The 27,590-nt window shown below is 24.2% G+C and overlaps 2 protein-coding genes and 1 long non-coding RNA gene across 5 annotated transcripts; all 3 read right to left on the reverse strand.

The window, feature by feature from the left end:
- Positions 1-1,271: 1,271 nt before the first annotated feature.
- Positions 1,272-13,270, reverse strand: LOC132922160 (uncharacterized). Of its 2 annotated transcripts, none has more exons than XM_060985516.1 (8): positions 13,028-13,270; positions 7,567-11,090; positions 7,393-7,510; positions 5,701-5,780; positions 4,993-5,256; positions 3,103-3,325; positions 2,802-3,031; positions 1,272-2,658 (listed from the first exon to the last, which is right to left on the reverse strand). In XM_060985516.1, the coding sequence occupies exons 2-8, from the start codon at positions 11,069-11,071 to the stop codon at positions 2,240-2,242; spliced, it is 4,839 nt and encodes a 1,612-aa protein (XP_060841499.1). In that variant the 5' UTR covers positions 11,072-11,090; positions 13,028-13,270; the 3' UTR covers positions 1,272-2,239. The 2 variants fall into 2 exon arrangements, with proteins under 2 accessions (XP_060841499.1, XP_060841500.1); XM_060985517.1 differs by lacking the exon at positions 13,028-13,270 and adding an exon at positions 12,787-12,948.
- A 2,059-nt stretch (positions 13,271-15,329) lies between these two features.
- LOC132920928 (uncharacterized) lies at positions 15,330-16,548 on the reverse strand. Its single transcript, XR_009660803.1, has 2 exons — positions 15,685-16,548; positions 15,330-15,620 (listed from the first exon to the last, which is right to left on the reverse strand). It is a non-coding gene; the product is annotated as an uncharacterized LOC132920928 (long non-coding RNA).
- Positions 16,549-17,582: 1,034 nt separating this feature from the next.
- On the reverse strand, positions 17,583-27,154 carry LOC132922328 (pyridoxal kinase-like). 2 transcript variants are annotated; one of them, XM_060985795.1, is made up of 9 exons: positions 26,994-27,154; positions 26,772-26,917; positions 21,073-21,179; positions 20,908-21,007; positions 20,677-20,820; positions 20,158-20,278; positions 19,933-20,081; positions 18,982-19,155; positions 17,583-18,769 (listed from the first exon to the last, which is right to left on the reverse strand). In XM_060985795.1, exons 3-9 carry the CDS (start codon positions 21,157-21,159, stop codon positions 18,648-18,650), a joined length of 897 nt encoding a protein of 298 aa, XP_060841778.1. In that variant the 5' UTR covers positions 21,160-21,179; positions 26,772-26,917; positions 26,994-27,154; the 3' UTR covers positions 17,583-18,647. The 2 variants fall into 2 exon arrangements, with proteins under 2 accessions (XP_060841778.1, XP_060841779.1); XM_060985796.1 differs by having other exon boundaries at positions 26,772-27,142.
- Between the last annotated feature and the right edge of the window lie 436 nt (positions 27,155-27,590).

Raw genomic sequence — 27,590 nt, forward strand, 5'->3', positions numbered from 1 at the left:
AGTTTGTACAATATTTGGAGTTTGAACTTTGAAAAAATGAAATTTAAATCCTAAATAACAATTTTTGTTATTTTACTGTAATTTTTAAATGTTCATTATAGAAACATAAAAAAATAGCATCAATTATCAACAATATATGGCGATTGAATGAGTTGCAAATGATCAAACAATGATAAAAAATATATAATGTGCATGGATTTAAACATTTTACATAATTTTAAATAAGACTAATGTACATATTCACATAATATGATAAAGTAAAATATTTATTGTTAAAAGTAAATAATATAGTAGTCTCGATAATCCTAACAAAGTCAGACCAAGTATAGTATTGGAGGATTTCAAAGAGTAGGTACCAACAAATGACTAAAACATTAAACAAATTGAAAAATATCCATCAAGTGCAGAATTTAAATATTTATATAATAGTAAAAAAGTAGATTGTCCATAAAATAATGAAATAAACTATAATTGGGAATTCCAAAAAAATTACCAACATGCTGTTTGTTTAAATTACTGAATTAACCACACTATCAAGGGTCTTGATTATCATGGTTCAATTATTTATGTATATATTTAAAATAATCTCAAATTTCTTATTAAGCGATAAATGCTAAAAATGTACGCTCTATTTCTGTTCTACTATATTATATGCTAATATAACCTTTATATCTATATTATTATTCTGTGGTACAACTTAAATTATCATTTTCTATGAATAGCCAATGAAATGTTTGAAAAAGTAGTTTAAATGTTTATAGGTAGATAAAAAAAAGCTCATAATTATTGTAACTTACTCGATGACAATGTACGATTAGATATACAATTAAAATCCAATACATTACAGAAAAACTTCTATTTTTTAACTTTGAGGTTAGTGTCTCATATAAAAATAGGGTTTAAAACTTAAAAATTGAGAAAAATTAATAAACCTGTAAGTAGTAAAGTAAAAGTATTCACGTAATAACATTTTATTTAAAAAAAAAAATCAAATTTTTATTTTTGTAATAATTCATTCATATAGGAACTGTAGACATTTTCAAAATAATTTTATACTTTTAAACTTCATCATTTAATATATATATATATATTGAATGTTCTTTATGTTTTATACTGAAATGGGTGTAACACTAATACTATTTCTAAAATTGTTTATATAATAAAAATTCTATTCCGTATATTTTGTACAGCACTTTTCATAATATAATGATTTACCACAGTTAATATTAGGTAGATTTATTTAAACTAATAAGAAATAAAGTTAATTCACATTCTGACCAAATAAAATTATTATATTATATTTAATATTTAAATAAATTTATTAATACACATAATATTATACAATTATTCTAAAATACAATAAGAATATATATGTAATAAAATAGGTCTTTTAAAGAAGTCTACAATGTTAAGACTCTTTATCAACTAAAAATTGCGCTGTTCTTATTAAATTTAGCTTGGCTTTCGCCCCCCCATCAACAATTATTTTTAAAAAATCATTGATATTTTTAGATTAGTATAACAAATATGTTACATTCCCCTAAATTGGGTTCAAATTGTATTATTTATTTTTAATCAGAAAATTATCCCCAAAAAGTCAAACGCAACTTTATAGTACATTTAAATTGACCAACAATAATAAAATATAATATATTTTTAATAATATAACTATCATTACGACCAAATTGAATGTCATTATAATTAGATATCTTAAGATAATGGATTTATAATGATTAATGAATATAAAAATTCAAAACAGAAAAATAAAAATATTAAAAATTCACTTGTATAAAAACAAAATATAATGGCATATATAAGGATAATTATATAATAAAAGTGAATTACTAATTTCTTTTTTTAAATATTTATAATTTTTTACACTAAAAATTACAACTTAATAATATTTAAGACTGAAGTTATGAATAATTTATTAAAATTGTCTGTAAAAAATATAAGAGGTATAATTAAATAATAAATCACTTAATTTCATAACTGAAGTTAAAATTACTGAAATAAAATAATAAATGTACTAAAACACAAAGTACATAGAAAAAAATTATAAATTAGTAATTGACAATTTCTTTAACATTTTAATGTTACTTTTTTAATTTTATTGTTGTCATTTTTATTAAATATGTATATTTATTTAATTAATTAAATGTATTTGTTTTAATTATTCAATTAAATCTCATTTTAAAACATTTGTTTCGATTCAAATAAAAAAAATTGTCTTACATATTTATGCATAATAAGGTTGAACTCCATTATTCATAACTTCCATTGTTTTATTACATAAATAAGAGAAGTTTTGTAACTTTCTAGGTATTATAACTTTTGTTATATTGTGGAAAAGATCAAAAGGATCTTGTACTGCAAGACCTTCACCATGAAAGTTATCTCTTAATCTTATACACCAGTCAGTAGGTCTACCATTTTTTTTTTTGTTAAAACCTAAAATATCTGGTAATACCATTGGAATATCAAAAAATTTGTCTTTAGGTATAGCCTGTCCAATAGCTGGGCAAAGAACAAATTGTTTAAGTCTGTTAGAGTCTGAATAAAATTTAAAAAATCCTAATAATAAGTCCCAACAAGGAATTTCTGGTACTTTCCATATTTGTTTTGCTTTTTCTAGAGAGCAGAAGGTACAATCCCAATCTAAGAAAAAAAAATGTAAACTTATTAGTAATATATTACGAATATATAAACACCAGTAATTAAAGTTAGTTACATAATATTTAGTTACAATTTTAATACAAATGTATATAATTTTATACTAATTAGAAAAAAAAATGATGTACCTTCTATAAACATAACATCTGATTTAGATGTATCTTTTGAATAATCTGCATGTTCTCTGAGTAACTTTAATGGAGGTACTACTTCAATAGTCATCAAGTAAAAAAGAACCAACCAGGCTAAAGCATAACTAGTAAACATACTTTGATTTTTCATATCATTTTGTAATGCCCAACGTTTAACAACTGCACAGACAATCCAGTGAACACGTTCATCCAACGCTAAGTACAACCTGAAGTGTTGAATACAATTTGATAGAGTTATTTTATCAATTAATTTAATAGTTAATTATAAATAATTTACCTGACGAGTTTAGTGTTATGTGTACTGAGGCCACTTTTAAAAGATAAATCACAAAATAGGCCAGAAGGAACATGGAAAAATTTGACTATAGGAACACGTGCTCCAGTTATTGGTTGTATATCTTTAAATTCATTATTTTGAGACCGAAATACTTTTCCAAAATAACGTACTAAATCCTCTTGAGCATACAGATCATTACTTAATTCTCCACCAAAAGTATCAGCTATAAAATTGAATTAAAAAATAAAAATTAGGCTATTTTAACTTAAAAATCTACAACAAATGTAATTTAGTATTAAATTAATTGATAACAGTATTTATTTATATTTACAAAATAAAAATAATTTTGGTCAGGATATTTTGAAAATAATATAGAAATAGTATTAAATAGTACTAGTTTTAAACAATAACATAAAAAAAAAAAAATTATGAAATTTATAAATCAAAAAGCAGGGAATTAAGTACCACTCTGCTATATAGTATGTTTTGTGGTGAATCACTATGAAAATGAAATAAGTTTAATTCATTGATATATCACTGTAAATAAATTCTCAATGGTGTTAGTCTATCAGCTTCAGTATTGTCAGCTTGGCGAGGGTTGTGGGCCTTGTGATGCCGCAAGCGAGGCCCGAATTTTTTTTTTTTAGTTTATTATCAGTGGCCAGGACCTTCACCCCTATGAAGCATAGTCAACAAAACATCAAATTTACAATACAATTAATCGTATGATGGACAAGGGCACAAATATCGGAGGGGGGAGAGTGTTTATCACTAGGGCCCACAGACCTAACCTAACCCTCAGGAGCCCCAGTCCAAGTCCTAACTAAAAATATTCTATTTCCGTACTAGATTTAGATAAGCTCGGCGTTTAATGATCTACTTTAAACAGCCCGCTATCGCCTATTAAAGTATTCACATCAATCATACAATTATAGTCATATATTTTATTTTTAACATTTTGGCTAGCGGAGTGAGAAAGAGGATACACACTATTCCACTACCCTATGAACGACCTTGTTCATAGTAAATGAAGTAAAAAAATTTGAGGCCCCAGGGGAAAATTGCAGGTGAGGCCTTTTATACGCCAAACCAACACTGATGAGACTACATAAATAAGTATATTGAATTTTATGTTGTATGATATTACTAATAAATTAATTTATAATATACAGACAAATAGTAGGCTGAATTAACGTAAAACCTTTAAATATTCACAAATAATGTTTTTGAAATACTGTGAAACTTCCATTTTACAAAATTTTCTGTTTAACGAAATATTTTTAAGAACTATGAGCTTTATTATTAATGAATACGTAATTTTATTTAACAAATTTCTCCATATTACAAAGTTTATTTGTTGCTTATTCGACTTCGTTATATGGAATTTTCACTGAATAACAAAATATTGAATATTGTTATTCAAATTTAAAACATAATTTCAACCTTTTATTAAATTTTCAAACCTTTTTAGTAAGTAAATAATTTATTCAATAAAAATGTAAATAGTCATAATAAGAATTACATGGAAATTAAACGCCAAAGAGAACTGAATATTTATCAAAAGATTGAAAAAATATTTTAATCATTTGATTTCGATTTAAAATATAAAAACAACAAATTTAAGCATTTTCACAAGATCCAAAATGTTTTAACTTAAGGTATTATAATGATTGATTTACTTAATCAAAAGCCCTTTGAAAATTAATATACTCTATAGAACCTATAGATTATTGTTAATATATAATAAATTAACAGTTTAATTATTATTTTTCTTAAAAAAATTATAAAATAATACTATTATTATTGCTAGTTAATAATTTAATATTTTAATTATTCATATATATATATATAAATATATATTGTTTTAAATAAATAACATTAAAATATTACCGATATCAAAGTATAAATCCACATCACTATCTTTAAGTGCAAGACCTGACATACGTGATCCAAAAGCATATGTTTTACTTCCTTTGAAATGTTGGCCAGCACAACTATGTATTGAATTTACTAACAAAAATAATCTACCAATTATATCAGGATTGGAAATTTCTTGATTAATTGCCGCAAGTTGTGTATTAATAGCTTTTAGCAGCATTGTCTTATTTCCAAACTCAGATATTGTTGTTTTATGTAACTCAGGAAATTTGTCATCTATAATTAATTAAAAATAGAATAAGATACCTTACATACATGACTACATAATATATTCATTAGAAATAATTTATAATATTAACAATATTAAGAAGAAAATTATTGTATTAAGTATATTATGCTCCTTTAAATAATGAATAAATAGAATAAACAATAAATATGTCTATTTGTATACAATTTTTAAACAAAAGCATGGTAAATCAAAACAATAAACCAAAAAAATCCATTAACATTTTTGTCATGTAGAATTTCTAAGTAAAATGTTTGGATTTTTATTTGTGTTTAATGAAGAAAATTAATAATTAGAATATTGGGAAATTTACATTTTTTCTTAAATATTTTTAATATTACTACAAATTTAAAAGCAAAATAAATTTTTTAATAAATATTTAATATACAGTATTTGCCAAGAAGAAAACTTTATTTTTTACAATAAAGACTTACCTTCAATTAAAATATTAATAGTAAATTCATATTTTTTTTCTAATATTTCTTTATCATTTAACATCTTGTTCATAGCAGCTCTGTAAATATCACAAAACATTAATTTAAGAATAGTCGAAAAAAATTACTGTTAACGATATTTTAATTTTAGTTAGAAACTTTTTTGTAAAAATTGAAATCAGTTAATTTTGTTGTCATGGTGTTTATATTTTTAGTACTATGGAGTAAAACTTCATCATTTGACAAACATTGAGACAAATTTATCTTAAAATACCAAAAAAATAATCTATTATTAACAATTAATCTCAGTTCATTTTGAATGGTTCTTACATATAGCTTGGTTTAATTATATGACAGATATAAAATCAATAATTATTTTTTTCATATAACCATTTATTAAAAATTGAGCACAGATTTTTATGCACTAAAAAAAGTAAAAAGTATTATAATATGCAATCAAAATTGTAAAAATATACAACAAATATGCAAATACGCGGAAAATAATACGATAAATAAGCAAGAAAATTTTAATTATTTATATGAAAAATGTTTACAATATTAATAGAAATATTAATATTGGTATTTATGTTTAAATATTGTAAAAAAGGTACTATAAATTTAAATATTAATATATTTGTTTATATTTTATTTATTATTAAAATGAATAAACATATGCATTTCTAAATTTTCTTCAGTGAAGCTGTTATGTTTTCTGTCAACATATTTTAAATACAGATGAAAATGATCATTTGTTGTCAATCAAAGTGGTTGAGACATATTTGAAGCAACAGTGGATTCCGCCTAATGTGGGCAAAATGGTCTGTTCCCAATACAAATGATTAATTCAACTACTAATTTTGGTTTTTATGGGCAACCACTTAATGTGGGTAAACAGGGCTGGTCCCAACGTGCCTACATTAAGCAGAATCCACAGTAGTTAAATAGTAATAGACAATAGTAATAGTTTAAATTTTTTCTTTTAATATTTTCAATATAGGTAGGTAATTTCTTTATTGCTATCACTAAAAATTACAAATTAATGAACACATAAAGTTGAAAATTCATTAACAACATTACCATCTTCAAATTATATCTAGAAATTTTTAAATTTTTCTGCTAGATAAAAAATGTTATTTTATACCTTTTTTTTTAAATTTGAATTTAATTCAATGAAATACATTTTGAATTTCATAAAAATATACAAAGAGATACAATAATCATTAAATATGCAGAAATATGCAAAACAAATTTAGCTAGTAACTTCAAACTATTATAATTCATAAAGATTACTGACAAAAATCCAAAAATATGCAACTGCATAGAAATCTGTGCTTTAATTATAATTGATAAAAAAAACTAATTATGTTTCTAAAAATGTTGATTTCATCACTAAAAATCTAAGATAATTACTTATGGTATTTATTAAAAATATATTTTACTAAAACTCTGCTGTTTTTAAAGCTTTTTTTATGATTTTGAATATTAAAACTGTATACTAAAAAATGATAGGTACTAAATTTAAAATGTTTTTAAGTTATACTAAATATGTAAGTTAATGTGTGAATAAAGATGCAGAACATTTTGGCAAGCAGTTTTGGCATAAACTATTTAGTACTTATGTTGGTTAAAAATTACAGTAAATTAAAAATTAACTATAGATAACATTACCTATTTGATAAAATGTATACTTACAATTTACGAAATATGATTATAACAGAGCTATGTTTAGTAATAATTCCAAAAAGCCCATAATGAGAAAATATTTTCTTAATTTCAACACAGCTATTTTTTTTATACTGTGGTTTTATACCTAAAACATTTAAATGTGTTAATATAATTTATAAACTATACAATCTACTATACTACCTTTAACTTCAATCATGATTGGACGATTATTTCCTTCTTTTTGATCAATTTTACTACCATCTGTTTGTTGCTTGTCTATTTTTGAAATTTGAGTAACATCTGAAGGATTGCCAGAAGTCAAATTACTATTTTGGTCATTCTTTTTTTTAATTTTATTATTATTTTTTTTCGAATAATTTGAGTTGTATAATTTTTTAAAATCTAACATATTTTTATGTTCAATAGTTTTAAAATGTTCATCTAAATGATGAGACAACCCAAATTGATATAAATTGCAAACATCACAATACACCTTATGGCGCAATTCAGCCTCATTTGAATGATCGGTTAAATTATGTTTATCCCAATTATTTGGTACTGTAGTGATAAAATCACAAGATACACAATAATAACACATTTGTGATGTTATCTCTTTATTTTGTTTAAGATATTCATTTAACATATTAATTTTCAATCTATAAAAAGTACTATAATTTTGAGTATTTGATTCTGTAGGAAATTCATCCATGGTTTTTCTCATTAATTGAGTTTCATTAATTTTTGTAATAGGCTCATCTAGTACACTACTATCTTGATGAAAATTTAATTCGAGAGGTAATTCATTTACTGTCATTGGATGTGTATTATTTGTAGTTGACTCTTCTGATAAAGTACTTTCTTTATGAATATTTGATTGATAAGATAATTTAGTCATCATTTCTGTTAATAAATTAACTGTGGTACTACATTCTCCTGGTTTCTCATTAACTACTGCAGTTGGATTATTCTCAAAAGTTGTTCCCATATTGCTTGTCTGTTTTGTTTCATATTTTTGTTTTAAAACCTCAGTAGATTTAAATTGTCTCAACATTGAATGAAAACGATTGCTATAATGTTCAAACATGTGATGCCGTGTTCCAAACATAAGTGTTTTACAAACTTTACAACGGTGGTCTATGCAAAGATCTTTGGAAATTTTGAGATGCTTTTTACTATTAATATGAATTTTCCATACATCTAATTTTAAACACAAATAATCACAAAGAAAACAGAAAAACCCAATGTTTAAAGTTGAATGGTACAAATGTTGATCAGTAACAAAAGTAAATAAATGAGTATCAAGTTTTGAAGGGTTAAGAAGAACTTTAACTTCAGTTTTTCTATAGTCTGAGCTCATAATTATATGTTCTGCGGTTAACTTATGACATTCATAAACTGTAATTGAAGAGTAGAATTCAACTTTACAATCTTTACAGTAAAATAATTCTATGTCTGATGATGCTGCTGATGCATGACTATCTGCTATAAAATGATAAGGACTTTCACTTAACTTAATTATCATATTACATGGCTCACAAAAACACATTATATCAGACGATTTACTAACATTATTATTTTTCTTCATCAATTGTTTTGCCATTAACACTGATTCTAATGGCATGTTTATAAAAGTTGTTTTGTGTTCAGTAATTAAATGTAATTCAATATCATTAATTTTTCCATACACTAAAGAGTTACAACTTTTACAAATATAAGAATAACAAATATTAGTATCAAATTTTGCATGTGTAGTAGTTGCATGTTTTATCCAAGTATCCTTGTTATTGGAACAAAATGCACACTCTAAACACTGAAAATAATTAAAATTTGATCGAGGGATACTTTCTACTAATCCATGATTACAAACTAACAAGTGACTAAGGAGATCATTGTGATTTAAATTGATTAGATTATCACATGATTTACACATAGTGTTATTTTCATTTTTTACATTTTGAAAAAATTGTAAATATGGTTTAACATTGAATAGAACTTTATTTTTATCTAATGTATTTTTTGAAACATAAGGTTTTAGATTTTGATTGATTAATGGTTGTGTTTTTAGTTCTGGCAATAGCTTTTTAAAGGCCACAGATTTTAAAATAATGTGTTCACTTGATAAAATATGTTTATTGAATAACACATTATCTTCAATACAAAAGAATTCTGTACGGCAAGGTTGACAGACTATACGTTTCAATTTAGTTTTATGACTTTTATTCCAATGATCTGAATTAGAATTGACTTCAGCATATATTTCACATTCTTCACAATAATAAAAATCTTTTGTTTTTAAATCGTTGTTAATACGCTGGAAGTTAAAAGCCATAAATCTGGAAAGATTTTTTTCAGAATTGTTTGGATGAATATTTTGATGATCTGTTACATGATGTACACCTCCATAACAATGTAGTGAGCAAAGTTCACATGTATAAGAAACTAAATCTTTAATATCATAACACTTTATTAAATGGCTTGATAATATTAAATGAAACTTCCATTGAGTATAATCAGGCATAGTTATATTGCAGACTTCACAAAAATAAGTTTTGATGTTTAATCTATTTTTTTCACCTATATCAGATTTGTTGATACATTCAGTTAGATGAAAAGTTATTGCTTCTTCATTTGAGTGCATTTGAAACTTACAATCATTACAAGTAGATTTTATATTATCAATAGAAAATTTATTTAAAATTATTGGAGGCAGTTTTAAATAACATATAGTTTGATTTTCCAGATTTTCACCAACTTTTTTGGATTGTAAATATTCCAACATAATGTGTTCGCATGACATTAAATGTTTATTATAAACTTCTTGACTACATACAAAATCTATTAAACATGAATTGCATTTAAAATGAATGGTTTTTTTATAAATGTGGTTACTAGAATAACATTTGAGTTTTAAAAATGAATAACTTTTACAAGGACCACAAAACGACCAAGATTTCCAATTATTTGGACTTACAAATATACAATGATAAAATACTTCTTTCATACATCTAAAAACACATGGTAGTCCAGATATATCATTATGAATGTCTTTACAATGTTTTAAAATCTGTGCCTTACTTCCAAAAAAAAATATTTTACAACCACCACAATCGTATGAAACATAATTATGTTTGTTCAAACATTCTTCTATATGAAATGTACTTATAACATGTGACTCCCAATCTTTTAATGATTTTATTTTAGTATCACAAATAAGGCAATGAAAATTTGTTTCAATTGACTTTTTATACTTAATAGCATGTTCAGTTGATTTTAGAATGTCAAAGTTAGTATGTTTAAATTTTGTAAATTGAATTGGACTTTTATTTTTGAGAAGTTCATGATTATTCTCTAAATTGGTTATCTTGTTTGTAATAGATTTTTTTTCAGATTCCACACCAAAATTAATTTCTGATGAATTATCACATTTTATAACTTTTGATGGACTCGATTCAACCATAAAATCTTCTCTTAACTGGTTAATATTATCAATATCAGAGTTAGATGTATTGTTTGATTTTGAATTAACATGTTCATAAGAAGATGTAGAAGGATCAATTTTCAAATCACTGTTGGTCATATTTAATTGCATTTCTTGATTATCAATTGATTTTAAAGTTACCTGATTGTGATTATAGTTATTTAAAACTAATATATTCTTTTTTTGTGTGTCTTTGCTAAGATGATTGGCTTCATTTTCCTGTTCCATTTGTTATAAATTGTTTCAACTAAAAAAATAATAAATAATAATTTACAAATATAAACTTTAGTATAGAACATTCCAATAAAAGTTTATTGTTAATAATAGACAAATATTTGTCATACTAACTTATAAGTTATAATTGATAACAAAAAAATTATACACATCAATACCGCATTATGAAAATAACAAAATCAAAACAGCTTAGTACAAAGTATACATATATCAAAACAGATAAAATGTATTTTATTAATTAGTATGTGTATTTCAAGAAGAGTTAAAATAATAGTATGGTGTAAATCAATTTATATTAAATATTTAAAACATTGAAAACAGAATAGAGTTAATGAGTTAAAATTAAAATATACCTATACACGTAGCTATAATATATTCTTAATAGGTTATTTATAATATTATTTTTTTTATGGTTAAATTAAATTTTTTAATTACCAACAAAAAATTGAGTCTTGGGCTAAAAACTGGAAAATTAAAATTAATGATGAAAAATCTGATCAGATAGACTTTTTCTCAAAAAGAGAAAAGCTTTCCACTCAAACAAATTCCACTATACCAATCAACAAAATACCTTGATATCACTTTGAATAAAAAGTTAACATGATTAAATAACACTAAACAAAAACAATTCAACCTTCACATCCATCTACTTTGGCTTATACTAACATGAGTCTTAACAATAAATTACATGTATACAAATCAATTATTATCACAGATGGCATTTAAACCTTATGCCTTATTAAACCTGTAAAAATACAGAAATTAGATTCACTTTACATCTAATCCTAAAGTTTAGTTTACACCTTTGCCGTCTGTCATGTCGTGTCGTGTCGAATAATAGAACCCAGCCCAACTCATGATAGATACTGCCGATCCTGGTTAGTTTGATTACAAAAACCAATCGGAATACAATAGGGATACAACACAAAAGAGAATATAACTATGAGCTTAGTAAGTTATTTAAGTTAATAGTAAACATATACAAAATAATAATAACAACATTTTCTAATAGAAACAATCAATATTATTTATATCCAATAATCCCAATTAAATATTACCAATATATTATCTGTTTTTAATACACAGGCAAACCTATATTTGACGAAACTCTCTACATGACAAAATATTTTATAAAACTATGAAATTTTCATTCGAAAAACTTTTTTATTCAATGTATTAATTTTATATTACTTTTCTTCAACAAATATAAAAACTATTATTTTTTATTAAATAAACACTCATCAAGAGTACAGATCATATGCTATCATACCTCATTACATTTTATAACCTTAGATTATTTCATTTTTTTTTATTTTAGTTAATTCATTAATACTTATTATCCAAACATATTTGCATACATTTTGTATAATAAAAATTGTTTTTTTAAGTAAAAATATTATTTCTTTTTAATGAATTATTTTCAAAGAACCATAAGTTTGTTAGAGGTTTGACTGTAATAATATTATCTATGTGTACAAAACTTGTTTACCCAAACTAATCATTGTATAGTTCACAATATTTAAACATATATATTATTTAACATAAAGATAAGGAATTATTGTTTATACCTGCCAATATAAACAATATTTAACTTGTTGCTGATTAGTATAATGTATTTTAACCTAATAGTAACTAGTATGTTATATACATACAGTATACAGGCAATAATAATTAATTCTGAAATGAAAACTAGTGGTGTACAATATTACCTAAACAATTAAAAATTTAACTTCAGTAGAAATCGTTCTGAGCCTTAAAATGTATCAACTTCTTAAAATAGCAGCACTCAGGTCCACAATTATTTGTAACTTAAATATTATGACAATGAAAACCGATTCATATAACTTAAAAGTAAACCGTTTCATGACAGACTATAATTTGTGTAACTACAGTACTGCACTAATTTATCAAGTATAAAAATTATAATTGTGATAAATGTATAATACTTACGAAATATGTTGATTGAATTGTTAAAGTAGTGAGTGTTGATTAATCATCATTCATCAATGTTCAATAAAAATTATTATTTTAATCACAATAGGAAGTTCGATGTTTTATTAATTTATAAGACATGAATTACTATTACTGTAAATGTACAAATTTTATACATTTGTATTTTGTTTTTGTAGTTTACTCATTACTCATTAATGACTATGATTGAACAGTGTCAGTCGAGCTACGATTGGAAGTGGAACATGGAACAATCAACCTAGGTTCTGTTCAGTGCTCAGCAATCAGTGGTCATGATCTAATCATATGTACTGGTCATTGTTATTAGGTTATCAAATTCATTATGATAAATTGATAACACAGCATTGAAAACATTGACCTTATACATCCTCTTTAAGGTCTATGATTGAAAATAGATTTAAATCACGGTAAGACGACGTATCTAATTTGTGCCCATCATAGACCTATACATATGGTGCCCAAAGGGCCGGCGTGAGGATAAGGTGACTCGGGCGATTGACTAGGGCGCCATTTTCTGGGGGGGGGGGGGCGAAATTGCTTTTTACAATTTTCAAACTGTTGTCAGTAATATTTTTTTTAAAATATAAAATACCCAACTAAAATTTTGTATTGAAATATTGATAATTATTATTATAGTCATTTTGTTTAGCCATATATTAAAACAATATAAGCATAACCGTACTAACGTAAAATGTTTATTGTATATTATAACGTATATTTATATATTTATTCGAATATATAATATTTGTTGGGTATGTACCCAACAAAAAGCTTATATATTGAATTAAACGTACTTACTATTAAAAAAATATATTTAAAAATAACAGCTATATTCATAAAAAATCATAATTTATTGCAACCAATAACGCACGGAACCAACACTAGATACGCAAAAAACCATTTTTACATAAAAAAAAAAGTAAAAAAAAACCACAACAAGCAGACATTTTGAAACAACTGGTACCAAACTATACAATAAAATACCATCTTATATAACAAACCCCCCAATAAACTTATTTAAAAGGAACATTCTATAGTGGCTATTGGATTCTCCTTACGAATTAAATTTATAATAATATTTCTGTACTTATTTTCAATGGTTTAATCTATTTTAAGTTACCTAACTCAATTTGTATAGGTACCTACACCTTAAATCTTCATACGCTTATTTCTTATTGTACATTTTCGTTTTAACTATATACTTGTAATTTATATGTAATTATTATATTTTTGAACTCCTGAGCCCCCACACGAGTCATCTCAGTGGGGCCCAGTATTCATATGTATATGAAATTAAATAAAATAAAAATAAAATATGTTGCTCTATAAATATAATATTATATTATGCAAACATTATATTTCGTCATAATATGTTTTTTTTTTCAATTAGGTGATACAACAAATTATGTACAAGTTAATCATAATATATCATTTTTCCGCATTTTTGTTCATGAATAACATTTTTTTCAGAGTATTATGATCATGGTAGGGCTCAGGACTTATAGCACTTAAAATCAATAAAAAAGCGCTTAAAAACATCATTATAAGCACTCAAATAAGCATTTAAAAATCTTAAATTTGAGCAAAAATATTATAAAAAAATTTTTTTTTGCATGATTAAATAGGTACTAGACCTAATTTGTAACTGTGCTAAAAATAATATAATAACTAAAGATTTCAAAAAATATTGAAAAAAAATGATTAGGAAAAGTTTCTAACTAAAAAGTAAAAAAAAAAAAATCTTTATATTATAAAAAAATTAAATTTCACTTTCGAGACATTTTGCCTTATTGTTTAAAGATTTTCCGAGCGATTTTCTGAAAAAACTATAAAAAGTAGAAAATCTAGCAAAAAAAACAAAAATAATAAGAAAAACTGGAAATAAGCATCTTTTTAAGAAATCGTTAAAAAAAGCAAAAAATGGCACTATCAAATTTCATAATTGAACGTGTTATAACATGACTACACTTCCATAACATTCTGCTACATTTTAAGTCAATTCATAAAAATAAGCAAATGCTTTAAGTCCCGAGCCTTGATTATAGTATGAAAAAGGCGCCAGTTGGCATTTCGGCCTGGGGCGTCATTTAGCCTTGCGCCTGGCCTGGGTGCCCATAGAACATACTTATACAGAAGGCCACACCGACAAATAACCAGACACTAAGCCACCAAAACGTTTTAATGCGTTCCAAGAATATGGCTTATTGACTGGTTTTAGAGAAATAAAACCTTAATTAAAACTTGTAGAGAGCAAGTTTTTCGAGGGCAGTATAGAACTCAATTTTATATTGATATTAATATTTTAATTAATTGTCTAAACATAAAATGTAAAAAACACGAACATTCTTAGATTAAGATATTCAGTTTTGAAAACGCCATCTCTGGACCATTGGTTACGTTCTCGTTTTAGTGTGACGTCCTCTTAAACTTAATCCACTAGGATTCGGATACAGCCATGACTTATTAAATACTGGTTTGGAACATTCACCTTCCTCGTAACCAAGTACTGTAGTCTGTAACGTCAACATTTGGCGTTTCTCATTGCTTCAATTTTACATTTGTTTTTAAACGACTATAACAATATAACGTTTGATATGGTTGATCTTAATTAAAGATTTGGCGAAATAGATACTTACGTCAGTGTCAGTCCATAGAGTAAGATGAGTGACTATAGTCTATAGTCTATGCGACAGTCACACTACTCGCACTATCATTGCTGCTACCGCATGCGTATTATGCAATATATCTTTAAACGTGGTATTATATTTATCTGAGTTGTGGACATACCTACCTATTTAAATTTGTCATTGAATATAGATAGTAAATACGTAGTCAGTACTTGTTAAATTATTACTATTAATCATAGATATATAAAATTACGTAGTAGTTATTCTCTATTAGCAATATAAAATATAATTATCCTACGCCGCAAACCGTCCCCGTTCAAAATCGTTTTTTGAATACCTACACATGATGTATCATTGAATTCAAATCCGTTTCAGTAACCAATTCAAAACCTACTGTACCTAATGGCCACTGCGTTTTTTACATTGTATCTATATATATTCTCACTACTCGCCTATATTTTTGTATAGATACTGAATGAATAAATTGTTTTACTATAATACACTTTTTTTGTATACATAAATACATTAACAAACACATTAATATATACAAAATGTTGTTGAAGAACTAATTACATTTTCAACTTTGAGAGTGGATTTGATAGAAAATTGAATTTTATGTAAACTGCTATAGCTAATTAAAGTAATTTATTTTTACTAGAAACTTTACCTGAAGTGTGGTCGCTGCATAATCTATTCACTCGTGCCACCTGCCTGTGGATTAAACTAATTATCTTGTTTTTTAAGTATACTAAGAAAGTACATAATGTTGAATTTAAAAAAAAAATCACTATCAGTAATACAATTGGTTTATCGAATTTTTGTTGAAAATTGCATTTGAAAATGTCAGTAATTACTATTATGTATAATGTATAAAATATATTAATATACGTTAATAAACCTACAAATAATGTTTATAATATCCTATTAATTATTAAAACCGTTATTTTTCATTTAAATATCTAATTTTGTCCAAAATTGAACTTAGAATATCTATAAAAAAAAAATTCAATTATATTTTTTAATTTTTTTTTATTGAAGACCTTGTATTAAAATTTGTTCAAACCTAAGCTATAAAAATTGAATATTTTATATTTTTTTTAGTATAGAAAAGTTAACAAAGTTTGTCAAAATATATACTTCAAATGTGTATTGAAAAAAAATTGCACAAGTATATGTTTAATACTTTTTAATACCTATAATAAAAACTTAAAGGAAATTTTGTATTACATTTTTAAGCGCTATCCTAAAGAAAAAATTTGATTAACATTAAATGTTACAGTAACAGTAAATTTTACTTAAAAAAAACTAAAAAAAAAAATGTAATATCTATAAATAACTCAAAAAGAGTCAAAATATTTATACATGTATAGAATTTGATCGTACAAAAATGTTGTGAAAAGTTCAATATTTATAATTAATCATTATTCATTTTTAAATTACAATAAAATATCAAAAGTGGTTTGAGGAGAAATATAGTTATTTTACAGATAAATAGATAAATAGATAAATGTCTATCTAATGTCGTAACATTTGAAATTCAAAGATTCTTAAAAATGTAATGTCATTTCTCAACAAACTTTTTTATATGTAGAAAAACGTGAGGAATCATATATTAAGTTTTTTTACGGAGCACATTTTTTTTATTAGCATTTATAGAAAAAATTTCAAATGTCTAAAATAGCTTGAAAAGAGTAAACATGTTTTGTATATCAAAGACTAGACCTGTGGCGCCTGTCTAAATATTTCGTCAGAAAAATTAATTGTTTAGTTCATTAGTTGTCTTAAACTTATATCAGTTATTGTTAATTACTTAACACTCTTATAATATAGGTGTTATGACAAAATCAAAAAATGTTGTTATAACAACAGGTGTTTCATATAAATTCATATAATCAGATGTAATGATATATGTGTAGGTATCATAATTTATTATAGATAACATTCTATTTATCTTAATACTCATGAAAATACATAAATATCTAAACTTACTGTATGAATATATGATACATTGAAACAGCATGTTAGTATTTAATTAAATAATAATAGTATAGTCAGTACGAGTCAGTGCCATATTTACATGGGCAGATGACATAGATATAGGATCTTTCATAGCTCATTTATTTTTTACATTTTATACTCCTAGTTCTAGGCCAATGTAAATATGTATAGTGATTGTATGATTATTGTATACATATTATATGTATATTTATTTGAATATATAATTATTAATTACACATAAAAGTATATCTATAAGACTCGTAAGAGTTAATTTACAATTATTACCGTCTCGTAAAAATAACAAAACACAATCTAACTTAGTTTATAAGGCTATGCCACAAGCCCACAAAATTCTAAAATTACATGTGATATTTAAAATATATATTTTGTATACGTAGAAATAACATTACTTATTGTTAATATAATTAATATAAGTACAATTTAACTATATAAAATAAATAATATTTATGTATCAGTATTTAAAAAAAAAATTTAATTAATATTACTAAAATAAAAAATATTAATACATGTATAATATAATTATTTTAATTAATAAGACAGTGAAATTCTTTGTCAAGTAATTTTAAATACAATTATTTAACTTGTTAAAAAATGGTAAATACAATTTATAATGAATGGAAGCTTGCGCAATTCACAGTATATGGAAGACATATTTTCAATATATTTATATATTTATATGATAATAAAATAGTAAATACTATTTGGTAATTTTCACAATAGGCAGTTAATATTATTTATAGGTATATTTTATTTTAAGCTCATTAATTTATTTTGTATGTTATAGAATTATAAACTATTTAATATCAACTACATAGAGTTTTAAACTATTAATTATTAATTCAAACATAACTAGAGCTATGAAGTTTATTGTCCTTTAAATTATATTATAATATTAATAAAATTAACTATTTTTATAAACTATTTTGATTTATAAACAAACATATACAATACAATTATTCAACTTTCTTTATAGTACCAAATATTGTTACTTCAGGGTTTTGAATATCACTCAAGCTTTGAATTAATTTTAATTCTTTACTGCTTATTGGATTCTTTGAACTATTTTCATTTGTATCTATTATAAATAAAACAATTATTTACATTTTAATAAAATTATTAAGCTTAGGGCCATTCTTATAATGTCCAATTAGTGTCTAATAACGCTAACCAGCAGAATTTCATATGTGTTAACCGATAGAATTAAAAAGATTAGTCTTAACCGACACTTAACCAGACATTGTAATTTGTAAGAATGGCCCTTTAACTATTTTTTAAATTTATAATTACATTTTATTGTACGTTTTAATACTGCTTGAATAGTTGCAATTGTTCTTTCCATGGAATGTTTCAAGTCATTATTAGTTAAGTTCATCCAAATCAATAACAAAGCAGTAAAAAAATCTCCAGTGCCAATAAAAGATTGGTCAATGATAGGAATATCTAATTCTACATATTCCTTATCTGATATAATAAAAATATACTATAATATTAGAAATGTTGCACCATAATGTATAATATATATAGATATAGAATATTGTACAAAATTCCTATACTTCATTCACCAAAAGAATGAGGTTTTTTTGCGCATACAACTATAGTGCCGAGGAGTGTGATTTGGGTGATTTCAATGGGGTTAATAAAGTATTTTAGTTTATACGCATTCACATTCTCTTAGCAAATGGAGTGCCTATAGGTAAGCAAATTTAAATTATTAATACATAATCTTTATTCAAAATAAAAATTATTATTAATAATGATGTATTTTTTAAAGTTAATAATGTTCATAATTAAAAATTAAAAATTAGTTATGAAAAATATATAAGGTATGTTATGTTATACTTAACATTGTTATATACTTAATATCATAAACTGAAATTCTGTAAAAATATAAAACAACCCTATTAATATTAAACTAAATATTATAAATTATAATAGTAAATTGCGAATTTTACTTTATAAAAAACCTACCAATAACTTAAAAGACTAATTTACTAATCTATACGAGTCATATACATGTACCAAAACAAATGTATAAGCACAACTTTCATTCTTGTAAAATTTCAAATTTATAGAAGGACATTGTGCAACTTTTGGATTACTTGAATCAAATTTAATGCTTTTCCCCCAAATTATGCCTGTATCTATTAAAATATTATTTCCCTAGTTCAGATAAGAATGTAAAAAGATTTTTTATATATCTTATACTAATAACTTTTATATATATATTTAATAACTTACAAGAAAAGTTTCTTCCAATACACTTCATAATAGAATTTGAAGATATGTTGGAAGATGACACAACAACTGTCTTACAACCGTGATCATACAATATATTTAAGGCTTTATTAATGTCATTAGAAGTTGTTATACTTATACCAGTTAATAACCTAATAGAAAAAGAATAACACGAAATATATTAAGTTCAATAAAAAAATATTTATTAATAAATATAATTTTACTTACTCTAATTCATATTCATTCGGTGTAAGGATATCTGTCAAATGTATTATTTCATTCTTATAGATATCTAATATTTCTTTTGGAACATACATTTTTTTATTGTCACCCATTACAGGATCACATACTTTAAAATATAAATATCTTAATAATTATACTATATAGTTGATAAATTGTTCTTAAATTTGTATTTACACTTTACAGTTGACGATTTCTTTAATTAAAGAAAAAAGATAATAATTAATAAAAGGTACTTAATAAGATATTTTCAACTTACAAAAATATCATGAAATTTTGTTAGAATAATTAAAAAGAGAATAAAAGATCAATATTTATGATAGAGATTATAAAAATGTATAAAATAATTTTAATAAAATGAATGCAAAGAAAATCCAATATTATGTCTGGATAAGGAAGGCTATTGAAAAGATGTTTTTTAAATTATGCCACTGCATAGCATCATCATTTTTACATGAATACATTAAATTTCAATAAAAATAAAATATTTATAAACAAAATACATACCATATATCAAATCTGGATTTTTCTCTTTCAATATTTTATAAACTTCTGCAACTTTCTTTAAGAACATTGGACATCTAATGTAACCAGTTAATAGATGTGAATAATTATGCAATTCATTTTCAACAAGACCATTTATTAATTCCGCTAAAAAATGATAAAATATAATTTATGAATATAAATAAATCCAAAAATGTATAGTATATTAGTATCTATTATAAATAAACAACTTACATAAATTACTTTCGTTCAATATTTGGCCATAATAAGTTTTATATCCAGTATGGTTTGACAACTGTACAGAATTTATAGCATCCACTTCAAATCCCATTATCTGTGATGAAAATACGATAAATATTTTTAATGCTCTAAATGTAAATTGAAAAAAATAGTTATTACCTGTAATGGAAACACAGCACATTTATTACCCACGTATCCACTAACAACATGACTCTGAATGGAAAGCACTCTTTTATTAGATTCCATAATACTTCAAAAATGATTGTCTAAATAACATAGGTACATTTAATTCAAGAAATAAACATTTTATTAAGTGTCTAATAAACATAGTACCTATATGTAATTTAATATATATTATATAACAATTAAATGTATGCAGACTTCGTACAGTAATTTTAGTCACGGAAAAAAATAATCACACTAAGTGTATATTACTCAAAATATCAGCTAAACTGATTATTTTAAATGGGTTTAATGAATTATCTACTAATATAATTATATTTTTTAATAAATTGACGACCGCCTAGAAGGCTAGAAAGTTTATTACCCTGCCACTTAAATTTAGTTATAACGTAGTATTTCCTTCTTTTATTTTTATTTTTTCTATGAGAATACGAGATCACTGATAAATTCTAAGCTGATAATCTGATATATTATATTATTAAATATTATAAATTTGTTAAACAAAACGATATACAATATAAAATAGATAATACACATTACACATTCAAATATACATAATAATGGATTATTAAAAAAATAGCCAAATGACCAACATTTTAATAACTATATCTATGTCTTTTAGTAATGTCTACATTAAAAAATTTAAACGTATTCTGTCCATTTTTATAATTAAACTCAGCCATTGCAGATATTAAACATATATCTGTTATGAATACGGATAATACGGTATTCCAATTTTCATTAAACATATTAAACTTTGAAGATAATATAGGTACTACATGATGGATATTGGATAGAGAATAGAGAAACAATGGTTCTAACTTTCACAAAAACTTTTAGTTATAAATAAAGTAATATTTAAAATAATGACAAGAAATGTAACAACGTGGGATTTAACAAAGCCCGGGCATCAATTGTATTAGCTTATAATAATATGTAGACTTTTTACAATACCACATCATCAAATTTAAAATCAATATTTTAGCCACATAAACTATGATAAATGCCTAAATATTCTTTAAGGAAGTTTTTCTTAGTCTCGTTTCGTTAAGTATGGTTAGGTAATAGGTTATGTTGTCGCCCTATTTAGAACTTCATCACATCTTCTCTTCAATTTGTCTAAGATTACCGCTTAATGCTTATACTAGTTATACCCTTATAACCCTTTAGGTAAAAAATTATTTAATTAAATTTGTGATTTACTGTCAATTTATTACAACGGCCAATTTGTTAAATACTATTGTAGTATTATACTATTATAGAATCATGGAAATCGAATACAATCTAACTTCTATTAAGACTAAACTACTATAGATACACTAACAAATTATAAATAAGAAATATCAAATAACTATAATAACTAATATCCCGATTGATCAGATAACTCTGTCTCTGCGGTTCTACACATACGACAAAACATTAATCGTTATATAGTTAGTCTCATATACCTATCGGCTATCACCGAATAGCACTCACTCATTGCTAAGAGAAAAAAGTGGTTTGCGTTCATTATAAATCTAAGAGGCGAAGGAGAATACTTTCTGATGGTCATCAAAACTTAACAACTTAATTTTTTTTTTAAGTGATAAATGTATAATGTGTTGCTTTGATTTTCAACTTTTGAGGATGATTTTGGATAAAAAATTGGATCTAGTTGGTATAATGTGAACCAGGTAAAAATTAAAAATTCTATGAATTTTTTTAAATAATCTGGAAAAAAACAAAAAAAAAAAATTAAGGAAAAACGAAAAGTATTACGCAAATCCAATTTTGAACAAAATCAATTTTTTTATGTAGGTAATTTGAAAACTAATAATCGTAAATACTTGATATTTTCACCGAATATTTGAATTAGATTAAATATTTAAAATATTTCGAGTCTTTTTGAGCTGATGATAATAAGCATGAGCATTATTTTTTCCTAGAAATGTCGATTAAAAATGTTCCCTGGGTAGTAATGCTTAAAAATGTAATACAAAGCTCCTCGTAATAAGTAGTTAATTCCTCGATTAAAAATTATCAAAAATTAATTAATATTAAATATTCACAATAATTTTTTTATAAACGTTTAAAACTAAAATTTTAATAAAATTCATCATAATCTCAAAAATGTAAAAATTATTTTGTAGTTAGAAATTCATTGGTAAATGCTTCTCCACATATTATATCAAACTGTACACTCTACATATTATAATCAAACTATATACTCTACATATGGATTGTAATTTAAAAACAATTCACGACGAAGGCACGAAGCTAAATGTTTCTATAGACAATTTCGAATCGCAGACGAAAAGTCCGTTTTAAAAAAGTTGCACAAAAAGTCCGGTTTCAATTAAAATATAATCGGACAAAAAGTTCGAAAATACAAAATATTGTATATACCTAATAAATATTTATTTTAAAAATTTAAAAATGCTGTACACATATTATATTTTCGTATAACTAACAAAAATATAACGGAAGTCTACTATAGTAGTATAGTTAGAATGTTAGATACTAGGAAGGTACATATAATAATGACAAATTTATATTTTTTTATTATAATTATATGATATACTATTAGTTTAGATTGATGTGTTTATAAATAAAATAAAATTCATTGTTTGATAAAATGTATTTAGTTACAAATAAATTTTGATATCGTTGTTCTAATATGTTATAATAAATTATATAATTATAAATTAAAATAAGAAAATAGAAATATATATAATAATATAATGTGTATAAAATATTTTGTATTTTTGGACTTTTTGACTGATTACCACTTTACCAGACAATTTCATAACCGTCTTTATATCCCACACAAACTCACTCATCAAGAACCTATCATCCTTCAGAATTCCAGGTAGCCCTCCAAGGTTACTTAAACGTAAATGGTACAAAGATTTATTACATTAAACCAGAAAAAATTTTTTTAAAAAAATACAAGACCTAAATCAAATTGAGTGTCATTACTGGGTAGCTTTTTTCCTCAAACTAAATATAACTCATATTCTTTTGATTTCTTCACCCACATACCTATATGATTTTAATTATTTAATTATAAAATGTTATGTATATTATTATACATTTTATTATACGCAATGAAATTTTTAATTAATTTATTTATTTTATATATATATATATATACATGAACCTATTTTCACTCTTTTACGGTATTTAGTTATTACATTTTAAGTTATAAGAGACAAGAGTTGATATAATATGGTATTATGATATAAATATATATTATTATAATAATAATTGAATACCTACTGTTTACTAATGATATAAATAAATGCAATATTTTCGAAAAAAAATATAACAATTTACCGTAATATACCTATAGCACAAAATAAATTACTTTAATCATTATATTAAAAAAACATATTATGAAATATACTGCTTATAGTTATTATAGTGATCAATATAGGCTGACAGATCGTTTCCGCTCAAAATCGTCTGTCTTATTATATACAATGATATATCATAGAAATACAATTTAACACATTCATAACTACGTCATAAACTCATAACAATTATCTATTTGTCACCTAATGTACCTACAGCAGAGAAGTTCCTACCCACAATACTGCAGTGTTTATAGTCTATAAGCTAAAATTACCTAAATAAGTTATATACTTGTATACTTTCATGTAATATTTTTTTATATTGCTATCGAAGTATAACTTATTTTAGTAAATACCTTTTCGTAATATATTAGGTTGAATTAATTTTTTTTTTTGATTTAACATTGGATTTGAAAATATAATTGAATGTATAAAATATAATTATAGACCTAAAAGTTCTATGCCTCTACGAATAGTGTTTTAAAATTATTACAAAATAATGAATATCGTTAGGTAGTCGCATAATATAAATATGCAATTCCGTCCAAATCTGAACTTAAGATATTTTTAAAAAATATTAAACTTAAATATTTTTAGATTTTTTGATTTCAATATGAATTACTTATGACTTATGAGGAACTAACTTTATAATAAATTTTCAATTTAATTAATACAATTTTAAAATACCTCTAAAAGAGTTGAAAATTGTATCATGTATAAAAATACTATATAACATAAACATTTGTTAAAAATTCCATTTATCAACATTTGAACATTACAGAAATCGATATTACATGTACTATTGATATATTAATTACTAATCTAGAAATACTAAAGAGGCAATTCGAGTATATCGTTAAGGACTTTTAGGTATGTACTCGAATTGACGAATTTCCTTCAAAAAACACTAGGAAGTCGGAGACAATTCGAATGAAAAAAGTTACCTACCTAAATTTGGGAGGCAATTCGAGTGTCACGTTTATTAAAGGAGTCAATGATAAACAATTCTTAAAAGTAAATTTTATATGCGGGGAAAACAGAAAAAAAAACAACTAACAACCAGCGATTGGAACGAAAAATGGATTTATATTAATTAAATAAATTGTACAATCTACATACTTGAAAACACTTATGAAACTGTTTAATTAAAAAAGTTATTGATTTATTAATTAAAATTACAATTTACAACCGTATTTTTATTGAAATTAAACTGTATTTAAAATACATAGTTTTAATTAAGTATTTTTTGTAATAGTAGGTACTAGGTATAGTCGGTATAGATAATATCAAATTAAGTTTAATGCTTCTCATACCAAAAGTTATATTCCTAAGTTTGAAAATCTATACAAAATTTAACAAAAAGTTATTAATACATCTTACTTTTTTACTAAATACGCCTACGCAAATGTAGTTGTCTTTTAGAAACAACTCATCTCTTCAGCTTAAAATTTTGAAGTTATAGTAAAAGTACTTATATCTTTCAGTTTCCAATATGATTTCAATAAATTGTCTATTATCAATATATTAACTTCAGACTAGCCTATAATTATTTCAAAATAAAATAAAATATGCGATCTTTAATTAGTTTAATTGCATTCTACTGAATCAGCACAGAATGGTCAGATCATACTTTATTAATCATTATCTATGTATTTTGTTTTCGCTTGTTCATATGAAGTTAGTTTTAATTGTATTAATCATTTTAATATTAAATATATTTACTTAATTTATTATCATTGAAACATAATTGTTTTAGCAGATTGTAAAAAAAGAAAAATCTATTTTTTAATTTTAATTTTAGTTACAGTTTACAATATTTTAGATTATAGTCTGGTGATACTGTGATATCATAAACATTATTATTTATCAATTTATCATTATCATTTATAATTTATTTTATGCTAAATAGTAAATACATGAAAGTAAATTACATATCACAATAATATAATACCTATTATAATAATTATTAATTAATAAAAAAGTTGGGAACTTAAAATTAAAATTTCAATATCTTGCGTTGGTGTAGTGTAGTCAGTGTAGATATACGTTTTCGGTTATACTTAGTTCGTGCTTATAATTACTTAATATAATTATTTTTTAAAGATAAAAAAAGTTGTTTGTTTTTTATCCCTGGATTTTTGTTCCTACAACTAATACTATACAATATACATACTACAGTTTTTATAATAGTAACTATAATATTAGTATTTATAACTTTATAACTATCGTCCATCATACTAGAAGTCTAGAACTGTATTAGATATAAGTCATATAATATATATATAATTATATGTAGAGAGAGAAACTTATCAACAACATTAAATTTTCTTTCATTTTACTTACTTGGTAAAATCTAGAGAAGATGATAAATTACAACCTTTAAAACTTATATACACAGCACGTAGAAAGCAGATAATTATTTTCTTGTGATTATATGAGCTGCTTTACTTCAAATATCAATGTTTAAGTGATAATTGAGTAACGGATGCCTAATAAATAAATAATAATTTACATCAATGATCAAATAGTACGGCAAAAATTGTTTAGAACGATAAAAACACCTACATTAAAATAAATAAATTCCACGAACTGAAATAGCAAAAATCAGTCGCTACTGACTAGTAAATACTGAATATTGAATACTTTAAATTAACGAAGAACAGAACAAGAAAAAAGAAAACACCCGGTAGGCGGTATTTGTGAGAAAATGGACATGCGTACATGCGCACCTATTTAATTTTATCGACTTTGTTAACGTCATGACTTATCAACATATTATTATGTTTAATTATATACATATTTTATATTTTATAATCTATATTCTATAATATTAAAATAGGCGTGTAACTATAATTATCCAACTATAACTTAAGGCTAGAAAATTGTAGGAGTTGAATATTTCTCTTATCATGATAGATAATAGTTATGACTTACAAGTCAAGAACCATAGTATACTCGACGGCCGAGTTGTGCGCATGGGCGCCAATTCGGGCAATTACTATCAGCAGGCAGCCTTCAAAATATGAACGTAGTGGGGCTGACAGACGGATATTGTCTGACTGCCGCCCAACGAAAACTGGTCGCTACCGTGTACAAAAACGGTAGTAAATAGACAGTATACAGAGTGATTCATCAAGCATACATACCCCTATTTTTAAATTT

Source organism: Rhopalosiphum padi, chromosome 2, assembly GCF_020882245.1.
Source record: "Rhopalosiphum padi isolate XX-2018 chromosome 2, ASM2088224v1, whole genome shotgun sequence".
NCBI classification, from domain to species: domain Eukaryota; kingdom Metazoa; phylum Arthropoda; class Insecta; order Hemiptera; family Aphididae; genus Rhopalosiphum; species Rhopalosiphum padi.